The sequence below is a fragment of the Melospiza melodia genome, chromosome 2, assembly GCF_035770615.1.
Source record: "Melospiza melodia melodia isolate bMelMel2 chromosome 2, bMelMel2.pri, whole genome shotgun sequence".
NCBI lineage: Eukaryota > Metazoa > Chordata > Aves > Passeriformes > Passerellidae > Melospiza > Melospiza melodia.
Window position 1 is genome coordinate 143,088,566 of NC_086195.1, and position 24,254 is coordinate 143,112,819.

General features: G+C 50.7%; 1 protein-coding gene across 2 annotated transcripts in view; it reads right to left on the reverse strand.

The window, feature by feature from the left end:
- The window catches only part of HUNK (hormonally up-regulated Neu-associated kinase), a 37,934-nt gene extending 13,680 nt beyond the window's left edge, over nt 1-24,254 (reverse strand). For both annotated transcript variants that reach the window (XM_063150251.1, XM_063150250.1), the window contains exons 1-5: nt 24,018-24,254; nt 11,664-11,956; nt 3,606-3,661; nt 443-578; nt 123-250 (exon numbers count right to left, since the gene is read on the reverse strand). In XM_063150251.1, coding sequence (XP_063006321.1) covers nt 123-250; nt 443-578; nt 3,606-3,661; nt 11,664-11,956; nt 24,018-24,254 — 850 coding nt within the window. The remainder of the gene's footprint in view (nt 1-122; nt 251-442; nt 579-3,605; nt 3,662-11,663; nt 11,957-24,017) is intronic.

Sequence of the window (24,254 nt, forward strand, 5' to 3'; positions counted from 1 at the left end):
CAAAGCAAAAGGAATTCTGCTACATCAACTCCTGCAGCTCTTGCAGAGGCCACAATGAAAAAGAAAGGAGCTTTTGCCAATTAGCATGGCTGAGGAGCCACAATCCCGTGGAACAGCGTTACCTGAGGAGAGCTGGGTGGGAAAGGGGTTCATCTCTTTGTCCACCATCTTTTGGTACAAGGCTCTCAGGCTGAATGGCTCCACAGTGAAGGGCAATGTTCCCGTCAGCATGGCATACATGTTCACCCCACTGAAAGAAAACAGGCAGGAAAAGAAACCAGAATGATCAGGAACGAGGGAAATTTTGGGTTTTGGAGTCTGCAGTTCATCTTTAATGTCTGCCAGCTATTACAGGGTTGATGCCCCATCTCTGAGAGCATCTCCCCTGATCCAGCTGGAGATGCCCCTGCTCTTTAAATTCCAAACCCAAGGAGGAACTCACATGGACCAAACGTCTATTTTGGGCCCGTACTTCTTCCTTGCCAGAAGTTCAGGGGCTGCATATGCTGGGCTCCCACACTGGGTGCTGAAGGGATCAGAATAACCCAAAATTCCTGCACAGTTGCTCAATCCAAAGTCTGTGAAAGGCACAGAGACACAGTTACGAAAGAGAGACACACTCAAACTGGGCTAGAGCACAAGTTAAAAAGAAATGACTTTTTTTTTTTCCCCAAAAGCAATGAACTCCCTGAGGAGAAAAAAACCCACCTCATCCACATGCAAAAATTTGATGCCATTTGCTTCCCCGAGGTGCTAAATAACCAACAAACAATAAGAGGAGCCTTAGAACATGCCAAATTTTCCATTTCATACACAAGCAGCTGGATGGCAACAACCAGAGCTGAGCTTGTCCCAGCCCCTGAGCCACCTCAGGCTGCAGGATGCTGGGCAGGGACAAGGTTAGGGGGATTTCTTCAAAATCTGAGCATAAATGAGCCCTCAGGTAGAAAACTCCAGGGCTGCTGGGGTGATGCACAAACACAGAGGGTTCAGCTCTGGAACACATTTTGGGTGCTCCCAACATTTCCCTCCTGTCTGCTCCAGCCCTGCTGTGGCTGCAGGCTCAGATGGGCTCAAGGAACAACAAATCCCATTCATTAGGAGTTGGATTCGTGGGTCCTTGTGGCCCTCTCCAACTCAGAATATTCTGTGAATCTCTGAAAACCACCACTGACACCTGATTAGCTCCTCAATATCCTCTCTCAGGAATTAATTTGTGGCTTTTTTTCCTTACCTGCACACTTATTTGCACTGGACTTGCAGTGCTGGCCTGTCCTTTAGCCTTCACCCCACTGAAAATCAAATTTGGATGGAATTTGAGGAGCTCCTCAAGGGATTAGAAGCAGGGCAGACACATAAGCTTAACTCCCTCATGAAACCAGGTGAAGATACAAAAACTCCTACCAAAAAAATGCAATTATCACAGTGACTGGAAGTGGCTAAATGGTGGCAACTGCATCCCTGCGTGTGGATCCCTGCATCCCTGAGGGCCCTGCAGGCCCAGGGGGACAGGAATCCCATCTTTCACAGCTAAAATGGGGTTTTCCTGGAGAACTCTGTCACAACTGAAGGGAGAATTTGCCTCTGATGGAGAAACAATTCTCTCTGGGCACTGCTTAATCATCCCTGGGGCTTCCACAAATTCTGCAGAGGATCCATTACCTTAATTAATGTGCTCATTAGCTGTGGCCTGAGATGAGTTCTGTCAGCTGGGAAATACTTTTAGAAACTCGTGGAAATAACATCTGCACACAGAGTTGTTGCTGGTCCTTATCCTGCTGTGTCAGGCCAGCTCCAAGTGTGATGTTTGACAGTGCCAGGGTACAAGGGCTGTGTTCTGTGCTGGTGTCAATCACCAGCCCCTCACCAGCATCAGGGGAAGGTGCTCTACCAGAGCTTTTCATTCTCTTATTTTCTTCAGTTGTCAACCTTTTATTCACTTGTTCAGCTCATTCATTTCAGCTCCTGTGCCTTTTTTCCCCCCTGCTGAAATGCAGAATTTGTGCAGATGGAAGCGTGCTGGGGACAGGGGTTCCACAGCCATGGAAATGAGGATATTGCTATCAAACTGTGTCAGCACATGGTGATCACAGTGTGCTTTTTATTGTTCTTATTAAGGATGCACTGCTGATCTCGATGGGAGCAGTGAGACCAGCACTGATAACCTTGCCTGCCTCTCCCTTTCTAGGAGCCCAGCAAGGGACAGAATTCAGATCATGAGGACAATTTATTGAGGCTCTGGAAGACCAAACTTCTCTTTCCTTTATCCTTCCCCCACCACCCACTGCGAGGAGACCCCTCCATGCAGCCAAGGCAAACTGCAGGAGCAGGGCTGGAGCCTTTATTTTGGCTCATGAGTTTTAACTGTACATAGATCATCTGGGAAGGGCTTGGTTTGGGTGCCAAGCTCCAAAGTAGGAGAGAAGGGATGTGTGTTCTTAAAATCCACCAGATGTTGGTGGTGCAAAGCATCTGGTCTGGCTTATCTGCTGGATCAGGGCCATGGGTGCTCTCCATCAGCCCTGGGGAATGATTCACGGCTTTTCTCAGTGCCCTCCTGGCCCTCAGCTGAGGTAACACACAGTTCTCTCTGCTCTTATCTTCCCAGAAGGCAGATTTGCTGCACAGCAATCCCTGGCAGTCGGGGTCAATTTCCACCCCTGAATTCCCAAAGCAAAAGCTGAGTATCTCACATTTCCCTAATCATCCTCCCCTGTTTGCTGGTACTGCAAACCTCACAGTGAGTGTCCATTTGACCTGGCTCTTTGAATGCCAAGTGTTTTCCTCAGCACTTTTCTGCCCATGGAACTTTTGAAGAGAGCAAGCTGAGTTTTTAAGCCTGCAGGAACTTTTTGAGGAGAGCCAGTCGGGTTTTGAAGCCTGCAGCCACAGACACTGCTGAGTGTAGGCACGGGCAGAAGCACAAACAGATGTTTGGCACTTCTTTCATGAGAGGAATATTTTCTTTTCAATGCCCACATTAGCATTAATGGGAGCTCTGCAAGGCAGTGAGAGACTATCCCCAGCAATGATTAATCTGAAATGCCTGCACAGCTTGAATGAATCAAGCTCCACACACAGCCGAGACCTAAACACAATCGAGGCTCCACCGTTGATCTTTTTTATTCCTTACCAGCCCTCTCAAGCAATTTTGTCCTGGGTGCTGGAAGCAAATGGAACAAATATAAATATAGGAGCACATTTTGCCAGCTGCTAAAAATGTGAGCGACTCCCACTGACTTCAGTGGAAGCATATGTTCACGGGGGCAGAATGCAGCCCCTGGCAAATAAGAAATGCTCATGATAATAAAATAAAGCACTCCTGTGGTGTCAATTCTTAAATCCTGTACCGAGCTCCCGATTTGAGTACGAAAGATGTGGGTTTGAGATGTAGGATTATTCCCATACCCAGTTAAATCTGATTTATTTGGATGGGTTTTTTGCACAAAGTGCTGTCAGGAACAGCTTGATTGCTATCTATACTCTCTCAGCTCCTCCATGCAGCAACATTAGCAGTTGTCACATGGGGGATTATGAAGCCTCAAAAAACTCTCTTTATAAAACTAACAATTTTAATTACTGGAATTGCCAAACTGGTTCCATACCAATAAGCTTGATATTGTTGTCTTCATCTAGCAACAGATTTTCTATCTTCAAGTCTCTGAAAGAAAGAAAATATTTTGAGTCAGTCTCCAAAATAATGAAGCAGCTTTGCCTGACTCTCATCAGTGTGTGTGTGCAAGGCTTGCCTATAATCAAATGTACAAAGAAAGCAGCACACACAGTTCCACAGTGAAAGCAGAGAGCCCCATGCATCCTGCCCAAAATTAACACTGCTTTCACACTCTGCTTCCCACCTATTCTTCAGGCACAAAATGACATTACAAGCACTTGTCAGTACATCCTGTAATTAACCAGGCTCTCTGAGTTCCCCAAGTACTGGAAGTTTACAGAAAACTCACAAACTGGAAACACTTTGAGCACGTTTTGGGAACTGGAGGTCAATTTCTGCTTTCTCCTCACAGCCAAAGGCCCCAGCTGCAGGATAAACCTGAGTTTTGGGGAGGCAGATGTCACCCAAACTCCTTGCAGAGCTCACCACAGCTATTCCCACGCTCCACAGGTGAAATCCAAGGCTGAGGGGTGGAAATGGAAATGACACCCATAAAATCACCCCAAAAGCCCAAGCTGTGCAGCCTGAGCATGAAGCACAATGTGAAAAATATAATTGTGGTTGCTCCACAGCTCATCCATGACTTCTAGCACTTGGCTAAGTCTTCACTACGCTGATTTTTTGCCCCCATCCAGACAGGGGATATCTGGAACAGTCAGCACACTGGGATATCCACAGAGATGCTTCTCCCAGCAGAAAAAAAAGGAAAAAATCCAGATAATAAAGGCATCAGCTGTAATGATGGGGAGTCAGTGACACCCATGGTGCTTTGCCTTTGGAAGTGATGGAAGACACCTCCTTCACAGATGGAGATATCTTAATAAAACAAGACAAGGAGCCCAAGCAGAGCAAGGCAAGCACTTCCACAGGGAGGGATCTGTGAAGGAAAGACTCAGAGCATTTCCCAAAATGTTCCTCTTTTTGGAAAATGTTTCAGTTTACGCCCATGCTGTGTTTCAAACTAACAGAGGCAGAGGAGCGGGCAGGATGAAGGACGACCCTCACTTCATCAGAGGGACCACAAGGAGCTACACAGGAGGGATTTAATTTAAAATAATGTAAAAGCAGAAGGTGAGGGGGGATTCTGGGAAGGAGTTCCTCCCTGGGATTGTGATGAAGCCCTGGCACAGGGTGCCCAGAGCAGCTGTGGCTGCCCCTGGATCGCTGGAAATGTCCAAAGCCAGGCTGGATGGAGCTTGGAGCAGCCTGGGACAGTGGGAGGTGTCCCTGCCATGACACTGGGTGGGATTTAAGGTCCCTCCCAACCCAAACTCCTCCAAGATTCCATTCCAGCCCCTCTGTGATTCCATCCCCTCCTCTGGCAACGTCCCAGGGCTTCCTGCACATCTTCCCCAAGGATCACAAACTGTGGGGTTGGGCTCCAGGAAAACATCAGGGCTGGAACTTAACAGAAAAGACTTCAAAAAAAAAACCCCAAAAAACACCAGTCTGAGAAAGACAAAAAAGTACAAAACAAACCTTCCTCACCACCTCTAAACCCCCAAATGAAACCGGAATTAACAGGAGCACTGCAGTGCTCAGTACAGCACCTCAAAGCAAAGAGAATCAGCATTGGAAGCTCTGAGTATATGAAATATTAGCTAAGAAGAAGGAAGACTTTAAAGGCAAGGAAAGGGGAAAAAAAGCAGTTGTAAGTGAAGGAGAAAAGCCATCCAGGCAATCAGAATAACAAATGGGTGACAGGGGGGCTGACCACAAACACCAGAAAAGGCATTTTAAAGGATCCAAGGTAAAGGAACACAAGGTAAATATTAGAGGGCATCTGAAAGCCATCAGAGGAAGGAGACAGAACTGTAAATATTGCCTCAGCACAGGGTGCAGTCAGAGCTGGTTAAAGCTGTTTGCCCATCTGGCTGTTCCCAGCAGATCTGCACGGAGTGGTAACTGATCTCATGGCCCATCTGCACCACTTTGTGTCCACCCCAAGTGCAGAACTCTGGTTTCTGGAGCAGCACCAGCACCGCAGGAGCTTTGCCACATTTCTCAGGTGCACTCCTGCTTCAGGGCCCAAATCCCTCAACATCCCAAATGCTTTATTGAGCCACTTCTGTCCAATACAAACTCAAATTGTCTTTGGCAAAAGGAGGCTCACCTGAGCTGCTCCTCAGCTTGTGCTCCAGACCCTTCACCACCTTTCACTGAGTTTTAATGTTTTTGCTTTTAATGTCCCAAACCCTTTATCACACACTGCATGAAATGCAGGTCTCCAAACACTTTGTGTGTTTATTTTTGTTTATTTTTCCACTGCAGCAAAGCAGGAACTCTGGACACTTTCAGTTTCCCCCCCTGAAGTTAATCTGATCTGGTTCCTTTACTGTCATAGCTCCTCAAAAACAAAACAAAACAAAAACCCAAAAAACCAAAACCCACAAAAATAAAAAAAATCCAAAACAAACAAACAAAGAAAGAAACAAAACCAACCAAAAAAAAAAAAAACCCAACCAACAAAAAACCTACCCAAATAAACAAAACAAAAATAACCCAAATCAAAACAAACAAAAAACCACCAAAACCCACAAAAAATCCCAAAAAACCAAACAAAGAAAAAACCAAAAAACCAGCACAACCAAAGGATTATTTTATGGGTTTTCCCCCATAAGCCAATTCTCAGCATTCATTGCTGAAAAACTTAAATCCAGTGTCAGGCATTAAAAGCAAAAGGAACAAGAAGCGCCACCTGTGCCTAAGGGATTAGTTCCCTGATGCTGGGGGTGTCTAACTATGGGAGAAATTACCCAAACCCAGGAGAAATGAAGGCAAGGAGGGCCAGGCTGCATTCCCACAGCAGATATTTCTGTCTCCTCAGCTCTGGAGCTGGCAGCACACGGTTGGCACTGCCTGCATTTAAAATACTCCATCTCCATGGGCTGAGCTCCTTTGGGAGTCTGTCCTGCTGTCCCTGGGGCTGGTTTATCTCTTTGGACCACCCTGGAAAGCCCAAGAGCCTCCAGAGAGAGGAACACAAGTGAGTCCCAGGGCAGGTGACCCCATGGGCTGCTCCCAGAGCAGTTTATCCCACGGCATGGCAGGCTGCAAAAGGCAAGTTTTGCATTTCACACTTTGTTTCTTGTCTGGGGGAGGCAGGATGAGAGGGAGAGTTCCACCAGCAAGCAGCTGCACAGCAGCAGTGGCTGCTCTCCCCTGAAGCTTATTTTTAATCACAGAAAATCACTTTTTAACCATCAAATCTCAAGGCCTCAAGCCTTGAGAGGCTGCAGAGATTGGGGTTCATCACCACATTTATGTACCAATACACATTTCAAAGGCTTTGATATCCAAATATCATTGAGCCGAACTCTTCTGCCACTGGATTCCATGTGGCTGCCTCTGTAAAAGAGGAATCTGGCCCATTATCCTCACTAAAATGGTGTTTAGTTTGTTTCACCAGGGGGAATGGCCAAAGGTAGTTCTGAGATCTGAAATAAAGCAGAGAAGGCAGCAGCCCCAGGCTTCAAAAGGAGAGTTTGTTCTGCAGAGCAGGGTCTGTCATCATGCTGCATGAGCAGCCAGGCTGCTGGCACTCACAGTGAACGGGCTGGAAGGTATCAAAGGCACCATGTCAAGCAGCAGGTACCAAAGGAGGGATCCTGTGGCACTCTGAGCAAACTGCAGCGTGTGGCATCCCCTAACCATGCCCAGAACTCCAGGGCTTTGCATCTCCTGCACATCCTGAGCTGGGCAGGAAAAGGGGAATGCATCGACCCACCTTTGCTACCAACACACCACCCAGTGCTTCCCTGTGACAGTAATTGCCCTGAATGGGCCTGAGCTCTGCTAAAATCACTTTAAAAGGGTGGCTGAGAGTTTCCTGCGGGATGCACCAAGGCTTTCACTTCATTTTCCCTGCTGTCTCTGTGCTCCCAGAGGGCTCATTGCTCACGCTGCTTTGTGACAGCACCAGCACCTGTGTAAACACCCTCTGCCAGGAGAAAGCTCCACCAGAGCCTGCCATTTGGCTCTGTTTTCCTCTGTCAGGGGGAGGAAAAGATAAATATTCCTACCTGATTCACAGCTGAGCTTGTGGCAAGCGTATTTTTAGCAGCTCTCCTGATAGAGGGAAAGCAACCCAAATGGTAGCATGGGATTATAAATAGAATAGTGGCGTTTTGCTTCCAGTGAGCAGCCCAGGAGCTCTGAACCCTGGGCACCCCTCAGCGAAATGCAGCAGCTCCTGCACCCTGCAGCTTGCAGACTTCCCCCACCTCAGCAGATGACATATTTAGAGCTTTAAAACACATCCACACAGTCAGAAATGAGTTTGGGGGTATTTTTACAGCTCTAAATAAAAATGAGACTTTTTGAAGCGCTTTAATTTCAGGCTGCTCACACATCAGTGCCTCATAACAAAAGCATTTCCACTGAATTTTGGGTGCCTGCTCTTCTCCAAGGAGCAGTGATCTGCCATGCCCAGTCTGGACTGGAAGCCATGCAGCTTTCTGAGCAACACAAGCAAATTTCATGCCACCTTCATCAAATCTGGGGTTTTTCACCCCAAGTGGGACAGGCTAAGCCGTCCACACCACCCCCCAAATAACACAGACAAAACCTGAGATTTGTTTTTTTGTTTGCAATGGAACAAAAAATGCCACCAAAAATCTTCCCAGGGCCCTGCCCCGTTGCATGGGAAGAATTTAGAGGGAGAACCAGCAGCCCCTGTTCTGGCTGGGGATGCTGCACTTTGCTGCACACGCGGCCAAACCCAACACCCCCTCATCCCCACTCACATGGCAGGGCTGGCATTTTTACCTGCTGCAAAAATAACAACAACAACAGCAACAAGAGCACAGTGCCCCTGCAGCCAGGCAGGGGATGAATCAGCCTCCTGCACTATTTTTTCCCTCCCTCTCTCAGGAGCTGATTGAGCAGCCTGTTTTTAGAGCTGCCACAGCCAGAGGCCCAAGATGCTGAAGGACAACTCCTGAGGTAATTGTTGATTTTCCTCCCTCGTTTGCTCAGAGAGAATAAACCCAGATCACACCAGCAGGGCTTTTCCTTCAGCCTCTCCGCTCTTTGCTGGCAGGAGAAGGGAGCTCATTGAATGGGTTAAGGCAGAGAAAATGCTGGCAGATATGATTCTGTCAGGTTTTATCACTCTGGGCAGAATTAGACCTGCTCATTCATTGTGTGGAACCTCCCAAGGAGTGATCTGAGAAACAGGGTGGAGGTAGGAGGCTGCCTGTGGGGCAGGGATTGGCATCCACAGGGGGATTCAGCATCCACAGGGAACTCAGCATCCACAGGGGACTCAGCATCCACAGGGGACTCAGCATCCACTCAGGAACTCAGCATCCACAGGGGACTCAGCATCCACAGGGGACTCAGCATCCACAGGGAACTCAGCATCCACTAGGAACTCAGCATCCACAGGGGACTCAGCATCCACAGGGGACTCAGCATCCACAGGGGGACTCAGCATCCACAAGGAACTCAGCATCCACTCAGGAACTCAGCATCCACAGGGGACTCAGCATCCACAGGGGACTCAGCATCCACTCAGGAACTCAGCATCCACAGGGGACTCAGCATCCACAGGGGACTCAGCATCCACAGGGAACTCAGCATCCACAGGGGGACTCAGCATCCACAGGGAACTCAGCATCCACAGGGGACTCAGCATCCACAGGGGACTCAGCATCCACAGGGAACTCAGCATCCACTAGGAACTCAGCATCCACTCAGGAACTCAGCATCCACAGGGGACTCAGCATCCCCTCAGGATGCACACAGAAACTGAGGATCTGCACAGGGGAACTCGGCATCCACACATAAACTCAGCATCCACACATAAACTCAGCATCCACACAGAAATTCAGCATCCCCAGAGGAACTCAGGCTCTCCCTGGCCCCAAACCCTGCCTCCCTCTCACCACAGCAGCCTGTTGATTCCAGCCTGTGCAGAGGGAACAAGCTATTTCTGCACCAAATGTGGGTTTGAGTCTTTCTCTGGAAGAGAGCAGGACCAAAGGCAAGCCTGCCAGCCCCCTGTAACGCCTTGGCCACTGTGCAGAAGGTGAATTTTGCAGGGAGAGGAATTGCTCCTGCTCACCCAATCCTGCTCCTAAAACCTCATCATGTTCATCTGTTCCTGCCTGGTTTTCCTCTGCCCATCTCAGAAACTTGATTTACAGATTTTAACAGATTTATTTCCTTTATCTCTCCCTCTGTCTAAACACTGGGTATCAGCTGATCCCTGAAAGCTGTAAAACCTCTTCCTTATCCCTGCCTCAAGCTGTGGGCTTAATAATTGAAAGAGATCAGCAGTTTTGAGGTTGACAGAGATCCTGGTGCCCGCTCCAATATTTCTGTGGCAGTGGCACCTGAAATGCAGCTGGAGGTGGGAGCAGAGGCAGTTTGTTATCCCTGGTGGATCCTGGGGAGCACACAGAGCCCCAAGGCAAGGAGAAGCAGCTTTCGGAGCACAGCTGGGCACAGCTGGAGGGGCTGGCTGTGGGCAGCTCCCGAGGAGCATTTTCAGATGTCTGGCTCCTGCAGCGTGCCCACAGGAGCCGAGAGAAGGGATGGACGGGGCCCACACAACTCGCTCAGCCTCGGATGGGAACTGTGTGGGAGGCCAGACTTAGCACCAGCTGGGCCAAATTTAGCAAGCAGAGCCTCCTTCTTAGCACAGCTCCCTATAAATACACCCAGGAACGGGGGAGGAGAGGTGCTGGCTCCAAAGGCCCAGCCTGCCCACCACCCTGCCGGCTCCATGGCAGCGCAGAGCACAAAGGGACAGGCACAGGTGACATCTCCACCTGCACCCTCTCAGCCACTCTGTATTCATCATCTTCCTCCCTGCTGAGCTTCTCCCGTTCCCCCTGGAGCCCAGGTGAGCTCCACAGCATCCCCTGCCAGGAGATGCTCATGCACAGAGTCAAGGAGTGGCTGGAAAAGGCTTAAAATTAATAATTATCAAAGGCAACATGTCAAACAGCAGGCACCAAATGAGGAATCCTGCGGCACTCTGGGCAAACTGGATGATGTGGCATCACCTAACTCTGCCCAGAGCATTGGAAAACTCTGCCAGGCACAGGGTGGGATTTTTGGGGTGTCTGAGCAGGGCTGGGCTGATCCCTAGGGGAAGTCCTTCCAGCTCAGCAATCCTGTGATTGTGTGGATGAAGGTGCCAAGGAAAGGAGGTGGTGCTCTGGCTATTTCCACCCTGCTGAGGTGATGCAGAAGTGCAAAGAGCAGGGTAGCAGGAGCCAGGGATTGCTGGGGATTTTTTATTTAACTTTAAGCACTGCCAGGCTTTGGGCAAACCAGCTCAGCCCCTACCCTGCTGCACTTCCACCAGTGGCACAAGGGGCTTGCACAACCACCCTCTCCAAGAAATAGTGAATAATTCATTATTTCCTCCTGCTCTCCTTCTGGGGCTGAGCTTTGGGGAGTGAGAGGGCCCTGCTTTTGGATTGTACCTTCTCTTTAGTGGCACAGAACCACAGAATATCCTATAGGATATTTGTGTCACTACAGGACACGAAACAACACAATGCTGTTCTTTCTAAGGTAAAAGGTTTTTATATTTTTAATATTTTTTTATTTTTATATATTTATATATATATTTTATATTTAACTCGAATAGTGATAGATTTCCAGAAGTGACAGTGGATTGGAAAGTGCCACCTCTCCAATGGCACCGGACAAACCAACATCCCACCAAATTTCTCCTCCACCATAACAGAATGCAAAGCAACGAGTTATTTACACAGAGCGTGTGAGAAAGTTCACGACAAGAATGTAAACATCAGAAGGCTTAGAAAATCTTAAAAAATCAGGGTGACAGTCCTGGCTTGGAAGGGATCCACGAGGACCACGGAGGGTCGTGGAGCTGCTGGTGCTGCCTGCAGGCACAGCCCAAGGGCACAGCACCCAAACAGCACCAGCAGCAGCCACCAAGCGCTCGGGAGCAGCAGGAGATGCCCCAGCACACACCAACGCCCCGAGAGGAGCCGAGCCCCCATCTCACCTGTGCACCACCCCAGCCCGGTGCAGGTGCTCCACGGCCAGGATCAGCTGCCGGATGTACTTGCGGGCCTCGTGCTCCTCCAGCCTCTTCTTCTCGTAGATCTTGTGCATGAGGTTGCCCCCAGGGCACAGCTCCATGACCAGGTAGTAGCTGTTCTCAGTCTCCAGGATGTCCAGCAGCTGGGCGATGTTGGGGTGCCGGATCATCTGCTGGATCTGCCCCTCGCGCCGCAGGTTCTTGGTGACATAGGTGTCCTTCTTGGCCCTCTTCTTGTCAATCACCTTCACTGCCACCTGGGGAGGGAGCGGGACAGGGGGCTGTCAGCTTTGTCAGCTGCCACAGCCACGGTTTGCTGCTCTAAGGCTGTAGAAACAACCAGAGGTCACAAGGATGTGCCCTCTCAGCTCTGCAGCGTCTCGGGCACAGCTGCACAGCTCACATGGAGAAGAGCTGCTCTTCCAGCCCCAATGACTGCTCCTCCCTTTATTTCCTTGCACAATGACACTCCAAAATCCCTGCAAGGAAATCAGGAGCAAAGGAGAGGAGACAATCCCACTGAGCACCCACAAACACTTGACACATCTCAGGCTGGGCATTTATGGCAGCTGCTCGCTCAGAGAGCCTCCAGGATGGTGTTTACAACTTTTAAGGGCTGTTTTTGGCTTTTCCTGCCTTCCAGTACACCACTGGAGATGATATCCTTTCATTAGAATTTCCTTAAACTACAGTCAAGTGTTGGCTTTGCATGATTTGCATCAAAACACACCGTGGAAAACAAAACCATTGTGGTACCACTCTCCTGGCACATTTCTTTTTTCTGCTTTTTCTCTGGAGAGGGGCTTGGAGGAACAGGGCAAGGAGAATTGACTTCAAACTGCCAGAGGGAAGGGTTAGGTGGGATATTGGGAAGGAATTCCTGGCTGTGAGGGTGGGGAGGCCCTGGCACGGGATGCCCAGAGAAGATGTGGCTGCTCCATGCCTGGAAATGTTCAGGGTCATCTGAACACGAATGCCTTGGAATTGGAGGGTAAAACTGCAGGAATTTGGGTTTCCTGGTGTGTGCTAGGAGCCAGGAGCCAACAGTGCTGAGTGTGCTGTTGGCTGGATGTGCTCCTGCCATGGAAAAATCATCCTGATAAAGAGGTGAGGTGAACACACGCTCCAGAGCTGCCTCAGGACCACAACACCTGCCATTGCTGACTGCTCACACCAAAGAGACATCATTTAGCCCTCAGATAAAACAACAGGTAAATCAGAGCTGGATTTCAGCCCTTCTGAGAGCCCCAGGTGATTCACCAAGGAAACAGACTGAAATTAGTACATTCTTTCAGCTGATGAGATGGAGCTGAGCACAGAGGAGTGTTTAGACAGCAAAGCACAGGAGTCACTCTGCTGAGGACAAACAGATGCACAGGTCACACAAACAGGAGACAGCACGCTGTACGTTGGCAGCACAACACAATCTCTGCTAAAGTTAAATAAAAAATAAATTAAAAGCTGGCGTTTATCACAGCTGCAAGGTACAAAGCATGGAGTGGTAGCAGTATGGAGCAGCAATCTATTACTAATTCACTGAGAGGAAAAAACACATTATACAAAAGCACATTATACAAAAATCACATTATACATGTCCACATAACACAGATCCAGCCATGGGAATACTGGAGGACTCCTCCACCACCACCAAGAGTGAGGTTTCTGTGCCTTCAGGACAAACTTTTCCCCTAATTTAGACAGGTACCTTGGCAGGCACCCCAGCAATGCCAGCACACGAGCAGGGCAGTGCTGGGATTCACCCCAGCTCTGAGCCACCTTTCCCCCTTCCCTCAGGCCCAGGAGATCCCCTGCAGAGCTGACCAAGGTGGGAAGAGCAGATTTATTCCAGAAACACCCCGTTCTAGGGATCAAACTCTGCACAGAGTCGCCCCAGGGCTGACTTAGCTGAATATCCCTGATTCTGAGTTCATCCAGAGGTGGAGCAAGCACCAAATGTGCCCAGACACACCCAACACACAGAGCCTCCTGTGCAGGGTGGATGTGTGTGCAAGCACCTGGAAATTCCATTCATGCAGAAGGGGGAAAGCATTTGGTGGAGACAATACTGTGGCTGTTGGGTAATCACCAAACAAACACGCTGCTGGAGCTTTCACAGCCCACTCAAGACACGCCAGTCACTCAGCTCTGCTCTCCCCAGCTCCAAGGAGGGGCTCTGGGTCCCTGCATCAGCCCAGCTCCAGGCTCCTGACTCGAGTTCCTGGCCAACACTGGCACAGAAATAAAAAAATAAACGATAAAGCAAGTAATTACTCTCAATATGCAGCAACTCTCGACACTCTGCTTTTTGGCTAAGGCCGTGCTGTGTAAATAGATAAATGCTTTAGGTTATTCTGTGTTATGAGATACAAAGATGAGTAAGAGCCCGTATTTTTGGTTCCCGAGTCCTAGAATCACACTGTTGGAATGAATTCCTTTTCCTGAAGGTTCTGCTGTGACACATCCTATGAGTAACATGTATGCTGCTCTCCAAAACCCCTCCAGGATGGGCTGCAGCACACGGGACACAGGTGAGGGAAGGGCCGGGAGGAGAAACAAAGTGCAAATCCCAAACCTTTACTGTCCCCTGTGACCTCAGCCAGGAGAATGAGGCAAAGAGCCAGACCATGGAGGTATTTTGCAGCCATCACTCCTGCAAGTCCATCTCCAGCTTTTTCCTCTTTTTGCTGCGCCCAAGGCAGCAATAAATTCAGTTTCTTTCCTCTCTTGTTTGCAGCCATGGCTGTCTGGCTTCACTTGCAGCTTGCTTTGTATTCCCCACTGTTCTCACCACAAGAATCTGAGCTCCCTTTTCAAAAGCAGCTGGTGGGTCTGGGTGGCCAATTCAAATCCCATTAAACAGCCCTAAAACCAACCCCTTCAAGGACATCTCATGTTGGGCAACCACCCAGCCAGGCACAGAACAAGTTGTTCATCACAACCAACTCCAAGGACTAGAAAATGCCAATTTCATTCTCTGGGTAGGGTTTATTCTTTTCTCTAAACTGTTACAGCTTGGCAAATTTTACAGCTCAGTAAAGGAATGTGGGGTTTTTATACAGCAAGTTCCAGGATCCTGGGAAATAAAGCACTGCAGAACAAGGGTGTTCCAGCATTTGCTCCAACTGTAGTAAAATCAGCAATCAGAAAAGGTGGGGAGGAATCACTGAGATGTTTCCTTTCCTCCTGACAAAGCCAAGATTTTGGGGTGTAGCCATGCACAGCCCCAGGATAAATGTCGGAGCAGGCAAGATGCCTCAGGCCAGAGGCAGCCAGGAAAGCTGGAAATCAGCCCCTGAAGACACAGAAACTCCTCCAGACAAGAGAATGGCTCAGAACACATTCACTCGTGTACTTTGAGCACATTCACTCGTGTACTTGGCCTGCGGGGAAAGGATCTGAGTGCCAGGGGGTAAAATCAGCATCCCACCAATTCCCTACAGCCCAAACACACAGAAAGGGCTAGAAAGGGACTCAGGAGGACTTTAGATAAGCAAATGAACCTAAAGCCTCTTGGTGGCACAGCCAACTTAAACATAATCCCCAAAAGCATAAGCAGGATGTATCTGGTGAGTAAGAAAAGGTATTAATTACACCTGTCCAAGGCACTGGGGACTATTCTTAGAATAAATTAATTAAATTATGTAATTAAAAATTTATGCTGAAGTTTTGGAAAGAGTTCTGAGAAGAGCTTCAGAGCAGTCTGAGGTCCAAGAACTGCTTGTTGGATTAGCTGACATTACAAAACATTTAATTAAGAGAATGCTGAGCACTGACTCCATGGTTTCCTGCAAGCACCTGCATGGGGCAAAGATTTCTGATAAGAGAAAGCTCTTGAACAAAATTAAAATGAACATCCCAAAAGGTAAATTGGGCAAACTCAGGCTACTCCTCTTCAACATCACATCATATTTATGGGGAGCTTTGTGCCATGTTCCACAGGCAACTGAGATTATCCTTCCTCCCCTGGAGCTCTGCTCTGCTGTTTCCACAGAGCCAGCTGCCCTTTCCCTCTCATCTCATTGCTCAAACAGGACAGACAGACAGACACATCCTGACCTCTCAGCATCCCTGGCACAGCCAGGCTTTCACAGCTCAGCCACCAGCAGGACATGGTTTGGGGGCAATGGGGCTGACACAGCGCCCCTGCCCAGCCAATATGAAAAGAAACCTCCATGAAACACATTTCTCCTTGGTTCTGCATGTCCAAAGCACATTGTTCCTTGGTTCTGCAAGTCCATAGCACATTGTTCCTTGGTTCTACATGTCCAAAGCAGCAGCATTTGCAGCAGGCACAGGCGCCAGACACGGCCTGGGGAGCACAGCACAGCACAGCCCCATCCATGGGAAGGAACCTGATCCATGGCTTATCTTGAGGGGGTCACAGAGGGGATCTGTCTGGCCTTTGGCAGAAAGAAATTACCCCCAGCACCCTCTCAGTGTCAGCTCATTAAGGGGGCAGCCAGCTAATGTGAGGGAGGGCTGCACATTTCCCATTTCCACCTGGCTGGCCTCTCAGGATATCTGCACAAGTCAGGAGAGATTGTGCAGAGGCTGATGGAAGCGGTGTGGCAGCAAGGCAGGCACAGACATCCACGAGGATGCACTCAGAGGTTCCCAGAGAAATCCCTGTCAAAAGCAGCCCCCAGGCCGGGGACATTTCCTGCAAGGAGCAGTTTTGTCCCTGAGCGCCTGCCACAGACGGCTTTGCATGCAAAAACAGAGAACTGCTGCCCAAAATCTCCCTGTTTCCTCACAAAAAGGGCTTTTTCACCCCCACTCCTGACATGGCAAAGCCCTGGGGGAAAGCTCTAAACTCCACGTGGGAGCAGCTATCAGGGAAAAATTTCCTCAGGGAAAATAATCCATAACTCACCCTCCTAACTCCAGCAGCCAGCATCTCCCCATCTCCCATCTTCTTGTGGGATATGCTTCCCATTAAACAGCCCCTGTTTCACATTTTAGAACTGGAGTTAAATAAGGCCCTGATTTAATGCCAACTCAGCTCTCTGGATTTAGGGAAGAGAAAAACCCAACCAGACCATCCTACTGCTCTTGAGGCCCAGGTAAAACCCTCCTTTGTAGTGATTTAAAACACAGCAGATAAAGCATTTACAACTGTCAGGAGCCAGGGAAAAAGGTGTCTCCAGTAAAGATTTTCTAGATAAATAACACACTCTCTCTCCCTCAGCTCTGTGGACATTATTCACAGAAAACGAATTTATTCTCCGAAAAAAAAAAAAAATGTTTCCATGACAATCTTCCACAACAGACAGAGAGCAAAGGAACTTTATTTTATATAACTTGGCTTTTTATAGTTCTCTTTGTTGCAGTGGTTTTCCTCAGTGTGCCTCTGATCTCACATGGCAAACGAGAAGCAGCACGGGTGTAGCACCAAAGGTGCAAACGCTGACAGAAAAATGAGATTTTGGGCAGATTTTCATTTTTCCCAGGTGGTTTCCCTGGGGGAACGTGTGGCTCCTTCCCATGAGGTTGAGGTTTGATCTTGTTCTCTGCCAGAGCTCAGCCACCAGCAGGAGATGGTTTGGACAAGTGGGGTGACACAATGCCCCTACCCAGCCACTCTGAAAAGAAACCCCCATAAAACACATTTCTCCTTGGTTCTGGATGCCCAAAGCAGCAGCACCTGTACCCCACAGTGCCAGGTGAGCAGCAGCTCTGCCATGCCCCAATTCACCTGAAACCTTTTATAGATTTCAGTTTGCCTTTTCAATTCATTACTGAAAGCAATGCAAGGTCATTTCTGACTTCTTCTACTGTTCACTCTTTCCATACTGGTGAAGGAGCCCCTGCAGACCCTCCTGGCATTTGAAATACCCAGAAACAAGGGTTACATCCTTGTGCTGCTCATCCACAGCCTCCCATGCCATGGAACAAGTTAAACCCACAAAACTTTCAGGGACAAGATGTGAGCATCACCCGGTGTCAGCTCCACCCAAACCTCACCCCATCCTGCCGGGGTAACAAAAGAAAAGCAGCACACTGCTGACAGGAGGCATCCTCCAAAGTGCTGAATGCAGAGCTGAGGGCAGATTATCCCAAGGGGATAAGGAACTGCCCCATGTGCACCCACCCAGCTCGCAGCAGAACACGAGCTGCTTAATGGCGAGCGTGAAGTGAATCTCTGTGCTCTGCAGAAGCGAACCCAGCTCGTTCCTGTGGACAGGGACAGAGTGAAGAGTTTGGCTTCATACCCAGTTTTCACCTGCTTGTTTTCCAGATTTCAGACACCACCTCCACCCTGCCTTCTGCTCCAGCTCCTGCAAGCTCCACAACACCTTGTGGAGCACCACAGTGACACACCCCAGGCTGGTCCTGCTCCCTGCAGGCACAATTCTGCTCTCCAAAACGTTTCCTGGAGGGCTGCACGCTGACAGAAGTGTGCCTGCAGCGGCTTCGGCACAAACTGTGACACCAAAAAAAGAAAAGCTGCGAAAGCAAACACCTAGAAGGAGGAAAATGTCAGAAATGCAGGCTGCAGGAACAGCCTGGCTCTGTTTCCTCGGTGCATGTGATGAGGAGTGGCACATCCAGCCAGGTGCAACAGCTGGCAGCTGGTTAATAAAGGGGAGCAGATCCTGGAGAAAGATTCACAGTCGGGAGGAGTCACTTTTCAAAATAAGCTTTAAAAAAAAAAATTTTTGATGGAGATAAAATCTGAAAATATGTTGAGGAGCAGGTAAGGATAAAATGACTAAATGTGAGTGAGAGAACAAACCCATCCAGGAAACCGATATGCAAGGAAATAAAAAAAATAAAATAGCAGATCAAATTTCCAACCACAATCCTGCAGCTTTAACCCTCGGATGCCCTGACAGCAGTGAAGGTCTCACAGCTTTACCTGCAACCTCACAATGCCTGGGAGGGAGGAACAAGGAAAAGGCTGGACTGAAACACCTGCAAACACCCCGGAAAATCAACTTTTGTGCGCAGCGAGGCAACCTGCTGACCCAGGTAAAGATCCCAGAACTGAGCATGGGATGTACCCAAAAGCCACCAAGTCTCCATTCCCTGCAGCCTGTGGTGGGACAGGCAGGGAAATGGCAAATTTACTCCTGGCAAAATGAACTCTGTGGCACAAAGAGGCATTTCCAGGCCTCTGCAGGGACCCACCCCTGCACCTCGTGGTGGGGAGGCTCGAACATGCCTTTTCTTTGTGGTTTTCCTCTGCCTCTTTAATAAGGAAATGCATTCTGAATGTGAACTCTTCTGTGAAAAGGCCACTTTTAATATTAATTGCTTTGCCTCCGTAGCAAAGCTGGTAAATTGTATTTTTAGCCACTGCTTCCCACTGATGCTGAAAGGCTCTTGACTAAGTGTAACTAAAAACGAACCTTGTTCCTGCTCAACAATAGCACTGAGGGAAATTATAAACAAAGTTTTCCCTAGATGAGAAAGCAAATGAGTCAATTTGCCTTTTTCTTTTTTTTTTTTTTGGTAGTGCCAAAGATCACACTGCAAAGCAGTTAAATAAAATCTTGGATCTTGTTCCTGTTTGCAGGAACAATGGATTGTCAGTGAGCTGTCACTGCACAGTGCTGTGCAGAGTTACCGGGGTCTGCAGCTGATAACAAACAGATAACACAGGGTGTGATAACAGAGCCTCACATCACCCCAGCACAGTGATGGCAACGCACTCTCAGCTCACTAAGAGTGCAAAAAATAAGTGTATTTTTATAAAAGACACTTATTTTTTGTTCATTTCTCCCAGGTGGTTTCCCTGGGGGAACGTGGTGGCTCCTTCCCATGAGGATGAGGTTTTATAAAAATGTAAATTTTTATATATAAATGCAAACAATAATATATAAATATACAGAATATAAAATGTATAAATATAAATAATATATAAAAATAAAGAATATAAAACATATACAAATAATAATATCTATATAAAATATATAAATAATATTATTTAATATCATTTAATGTTATATATAAATATATAAATTATTTATAAATATAAATATATTATTTATGTATTTTAAGCCACGGCAGGGATAACCTGCCCGACATCCTCCTGCTCCCGATGGCACCAAGGGCTTTTCCAAGCACAGAAAACAACGACAGGCCAGTAAAATAAAATAAAGTAAAAATGAAATGAAATGAAATGAAATGAAATGAAATGAAATGAAATGAAATGAAATGAAATGAAATGAAATGAAATGAAATGAAATGAAATGCCCAGCAGTACAAACCTGGCGAGGGGAGGTTTAGAGCCTCACCTGAGCTCACCCTGCCCGGCTGGCAGGAGCTGCTGAGCCCCATCCCACACAGGTCAGCGCCAGGGCAGCCCCTGCAGCTGCCCTGCCGGAGGGGCCTGGCCCCAGGATGTGCCATCCCTCCCTCCTGAGCACCCTGGCACCCCCAGAAATGCCAGCCTGAGGTAATGGCACATTTCTGGCAGCCTGCACAATGCCTCCAGTCAGGGCCAGGGACCCCAGCCTGCCTGGGGGCTCATTAATCAGGGATTTCATCCCCAAACACTCCACTTTCTGAGACATTAACTCCTCCAGAGCTGCTAAAGTCTGCTGCAAATCCAAACCTGTTGGGGCCCCCCCGACTGCAGTGTGACATTTCAGTGACCCCGAGGGCCTGGGCTCTGCCAGAACAGCTCCAGACAGCAGGGGCAGGACTCTGCTTTAGGGAAATCCTACTGGATTTAGGCTCAGCACGAGCAAGACTCTGCTTTAGGGAAATCCTACTGGATTTAGGCTCAGCACGAGCAAGACTCTGCTTTACACTGATTTTAGGGCAATCCTACAGAGCGTGGGCTAATTTGGGCACATGTCAGCTCCACACCAGACAAGGTGCCCAGGAGAGCTGGGGATCCACCAGGGTGGAATCCTCACTGGGATGGGAAGCATCCAGCCCTGGGCTGAGAGGAGCAGCCTCGCTCAGGGGTTGAAGCAAATAATTAATAACTCCTCTCTCCCACCCATTAACTGGAGTTTATCCACAATTAGCTGGACTTGGGAAGGTGAATGTTGGGTCAGTCAGTTTGGAAGTGTGTGACTGGTCCTGAGGCAGTGCCAGAGTGCAGGAGCGGGACAGACAGAGCTGGGAGAAGGAAGGAAGGAAGGAAGGAAGGAAGGAAGGAAGGAAGGAAGGAAGGAAGGAAGGAAGGAAGGAAGGAAGGAAGGAAGGAAGGAAGGAAGGAAGGAAGGAAGGAAGGAAGGAAGGAAGGAAGGAAGGAAGCAAGCAAGGAAGCAAGGAAGGAAGGGTGACTCGCTGAGTTTCTGCTTGTCACTTTGTCACTGTGTGTGTTATTCGAGACACCACAGAGGGAGAAAAAAACCCCGAATCAAGCAGCAGACCTGGGAGCTGAGACACAGGGGTGTGTGGTGGATCGTTTTTATTTTTTTCCCCTCCTAACAGACTGAGATAAATGTAGCAAGCCCAAAACGTGGAGGTGGGGAGGACGTGTGTGTGCATGTGCCTTTTATCCACTGCAGGATCATTGGATGTTTCTGTTACCAAGGAGAAGCGCACGCTTGGTAACAGAGCACAGCAGCATTTATTTATTTCATTTCTTCATGCATTCCTACATGACAATATCCACAAACCTTATCGTTTTTCACGCGATGGGACTCTCAGAGCCACGTATTAAATTCCTCTCCGTGACAAATTTACCGGAATGAGGAAATCACTGCCCGGGAGTGCAGGGATGCCATCACCCACAGCGGCACGTTCCTGATGGAGCAGGAGGGAACGACACCAAAGAGAGGGAACGACACCAAAGGGAGGGAACGACACCAACACAGCCCCCTGCTCCGGCAGGGAACCCTCTGTGAGGGATACACGAGGGGCAGAACCCCAGAGCTCACAGAATGCCAGAGCCACTGATGCTGGAAAAGCCCTCTGAGATCACCCAGCCCAGGCTGTGCCCCCTTCCCATTCCTTGTCACCTCCAGTCCTTCCTCGGACACTTCCAAGGATGGGCACTCCAAACCTCCCTGGGCAGCCCCTGACACTGTTTTAAACCCTTTGGCATGGGGAAATTGCTCCTGATGTCCAACCTGAGGCCGTTCCCTCTCCTCATGTCCCTGTCCCCTCCTGTCAGGAGCTGTGCAGAGCCACAAGGTGCCCCCTGAGCCCCCTTTTCTCCAGCTGAGCCCCTTCCCAGCTCCCTCAGCCGCTCCTGGGGCTCCAGACCCTTCCCAGCTCCCCCGGCCGCTCCTGCCAGCACTCAGAAGTCGCGTGGATAAACGCGAGCAGCACAACTCTCTGTCGGGAGCTCGTCCTTGCTGCACCCTCTGCCCTGCCCAGCCCCTGGTAACGCTGTCACCCGTTCTACTGATGGCTGAGAGCCTCCGCCGAAGGGCTCCGGATAAAAACCAAAAAGCAGAGCCCCTGCACGGACTTTGCCAAAACACAGCACCCTGGGGTTAACCCTCCGGGCTGCATCTCCACATCTGCCGTGTGCTGCACCAGCAACTCGGGACCGGAGCGTGTCCCCTCCCGCAGCATCTGCCATGGCCAGGTACCGCATGTCACATGTCGCGACACAAGTGTCACCAAAACCCCGCTTTTCTCGCCAGGAAAAGTGAGCAAACACACCGGGGGGAAGATGAACATTTAGAATTAAAGGAAAAACAAAAAAAGGGAGGTCAGGCAGCGCGGGAGGAAGGCGGGACTGCCCCGCGGGAAGGCGGGCACGGCTGGAGCCGGGCGGGCTCGGGACGCTCGGAGACACGGGGCGGCTCCGTCCTCCGGGGGCTGCTCCGTTATCCCGGGGGCTGCTCCGTTATCCCGGGGGCTGCTCCATTATCCCGGGGGCTGCTCCGTCCTCCGGGGGCTGCTCCATTATCCCGGGGGCTGCTCCATTATCCCGGGGGCTGCTCCAATATCCCGGGGGCTCCTCCAATATCCCGGGGGCTGCTCCATTATCCCGGGGGCTGCTCCGTTATCCCGGGGGCTGCTCCGTCCTCCGGGGGCTACTCCGTCCTCCGGGGGCTGCTCCATTATCCCGGGGGCTGCTCCATTATCCCGGGGGCTGCTCCAATATCCCGGGGGCTGCTCCGTCCTCCGGGGGCTCCTCCAATATCCCGGGGGCTGCTCCGTCCTCCGGGGGCTGCTCCATTATCCCGGGGGCTCCTCCGTCCTCCGGGGGCTCCTCCGTCCCCCGGGGGCTACTCCATTATCCCGGGGGCTGCTCCGATATCCCGGGGGCTGCTCCATTATCCCGGGGGCTCCTCCGTCCCCCGGGGGCTACTCCATTATCCCGGGGGCTCCTCCAATATCCCGGGGGCTGCTCCGTCCTCCGGGGGCTACTCCATTATCCCGGGGGCTCCTCCATTATCCCGGGGGCTCCTCCAATATCCCGGGGGCTCCTCCGTCCTCCGGGGGCTACTCCATTATCCCGGGAGCTCCTCCATTATCCCGGGGGCTCCTCCGTCCCCCGGGGGCTACTCCATTATCCCGGGGGCTCCTCCAATATCCCGGGGGCTACTCCGTCCTCCGGGGGCTACTCCATTATCCCGGGGGCTCCTCCGTCCTCTCGGGGGGCTGCTCCACCCTCCGGAGGAGCTCCACGATCCTCCCCGGGGGCTGCTCCATCCTCCGGCGGCTACTCTATCCTGCCCGGGGGCTCCTCCATCTCGCAGGGAACTCTTCCGTCCTGCCGGGGGGCTTCTCCGTCCTGCTGGAGGAGCTCCACCATCCCCCTGGGGGGCTCCTCCATTCTACTGGGGGGCTCCTCCATCTCAGAGTGTACTATTCCATCCTGCCGGGGGATGCTCCATCCTGCCGGAGGAGCTCCACGATCCTCCCCGGGGACTACTCCATCCTCCTGGGGGCTACTCTATCCTCCCGGAGGCTCCTCCATCCTGCCGGAGGAACTCCTCCATCCTCCGGCGGCTACTCTATCCTCCCGGGGGCTCCTCCATCTCAGAGGCAACTCTTCCATCCTGCCGGGGGGCTCCTCCGTCCTGCCGGAGGAGCTCCACGATCCTACCCGGGGGCTCTTCCATCCTCCCAGGGGCTCCTCCATCCTGCCGGAGGAGCTCCACGATCCTACCCGGGGGCTCTTCCATCCTCCCAGGGGCTCCTCCATCCTGCCGGAGGAACTCCTCCATCCTGCCGGAGGAACTCCTCCATCCTCCGGGGGGACTACTCCATCCTCCGGGGGACTAGTCCATCCTCTGAGGAGCTCCACGATCCTCCCCGGGTGCTCCTCCATCCAGCCGGAGGAGCCCCTCCATCGTGCCGGGGTCTCGCCCTCCCGGCCGGCAGGGACGGAGCGCAGCCCGCTCCCCAGCCAGCCCCGTCCCGCCCCGCGTTATCCCCGGCGGACGGCCGTACCTTCTCTCCGGTGACCACATGCAGCCCCTCGCGGACCTTGGCGAAGGATCCCTCGCCCAGCTTCCTGCCGATCAGGTAGTTGCCGACCCTCTTGGTGTGCTGGAAGTCGCGGAGGCGCTCCCGGGGCGCGGCGGCCCCGAGCCAGGCTGCGAGCAGGGAGCCGCCGTCCGCCGCCGCCCGCCGCGCCTCCGCGCCCGCCGCCTCGCCCAGCAGCCCGTCGCCCGCCGCCGCCGGCAT